Source organism: Saprolegnia parasitica, assembly GCF_000151545.1.
Source record: "Saprolegnia parasitica CBS 223.65 unplaced genomic scaffold supercont2.92, whole genome shotgun sequence".
NCBI lineage: Eukaryota > Oomycota > Saprolegniomycetes > Saprolegniales > Saprolegniaceae > Saprolegnia > Saprolegnia parasitica.
The window spans coordinates 149,027-149,726 of record NW_012156486.1 but is presented as its reverse complement, the minus strand read 5'-3'; the positions used below and the strand labels follow the sequence as shown (position 1 = coordinate 149,726).

General features: G+C 63.1%; 1 protein-coding gene across 1 annotated transcript; it reads left to right on the top strand.

The window, feature by feature from the left end:
- Positions 1-94: 94 nt before the first annotated feature.
- Positions 95-691, top strand: SPRG_12649 (hypothetical protein; the record flags this gene model as incomplete). Its single annotated transcript, XM_012352118.1, has 4 exons — positions 95-378; positions 437-458; positions 502-592; positions 678-691. The coding sequence occupies 4 exons, from the start codon at positions 95-97 to the stop codon at positions 689-691; spliced, it is 411 nt and encodes a 136-aa protein (XP_012207508.1).
- Between the last annotated feature and the right edge of the window lie 9 nt (positions 692-700).

The following is a 700-nucleotide window of genomic DNA, read 5'->3' as shown; positions in this document are numbered from 1 at the left end:
AGGCCGATTTGAATTGGCCATACGGAGAGGATTTGCCTTCACGGCGGTCGTCTTGCAGCACCGCGTGAAGAAGCTCTTGGGGAGCCAGGCAGAGATGGCGAGCGCCAAGAGCCTACTCGGGTCGCTGCCAGCGCTCGTGGCCCTCGACGTCGGCGCGACCACCTCGGACGTGCGCACCTCGCTCAAGAGCAGCCTCGACAACGCCAGTCTCCGCGTCGCGGAAGGCCTCCTCGGCGAGATGGACGCGGTGCTGGCGTCAATCAGCGCGCTCAAGCAGCAGGCAGAGGCCATGGACGTCACGTGCCAGCACGTTTCTGCGTACCTCGACACGACCGAGCGCACGTCGAACGCGTTCGTCGCGCAGGCCGCGGCCCTCACGTACGCTTTTTTTTTTTTTTGTGCGTGTGCATCGTCCGACGACTACATGTGCATGTAGGGGCGAGCAGCGCGCGCTACAGGTCGAGATGGACGAGACCAAGCACTTTTTGTCGCAGCATCAAGTCGACTCCCGTCGACGTCGCGCTCCTCGACGCGCCTGCGCTCGATGGCAACGACGACGCCATGGCCGTCTTCTTTGACGTCCTCACGCCGTGTCGATGGCATTCAAGTCGAACTGCAAGCGTCTCGTGGAAGCGACCCCTGGGCCCACGAGGTGCGATGGCGTCGACGCGATCCAGCCACTCACCTGTGATGTCTTGCA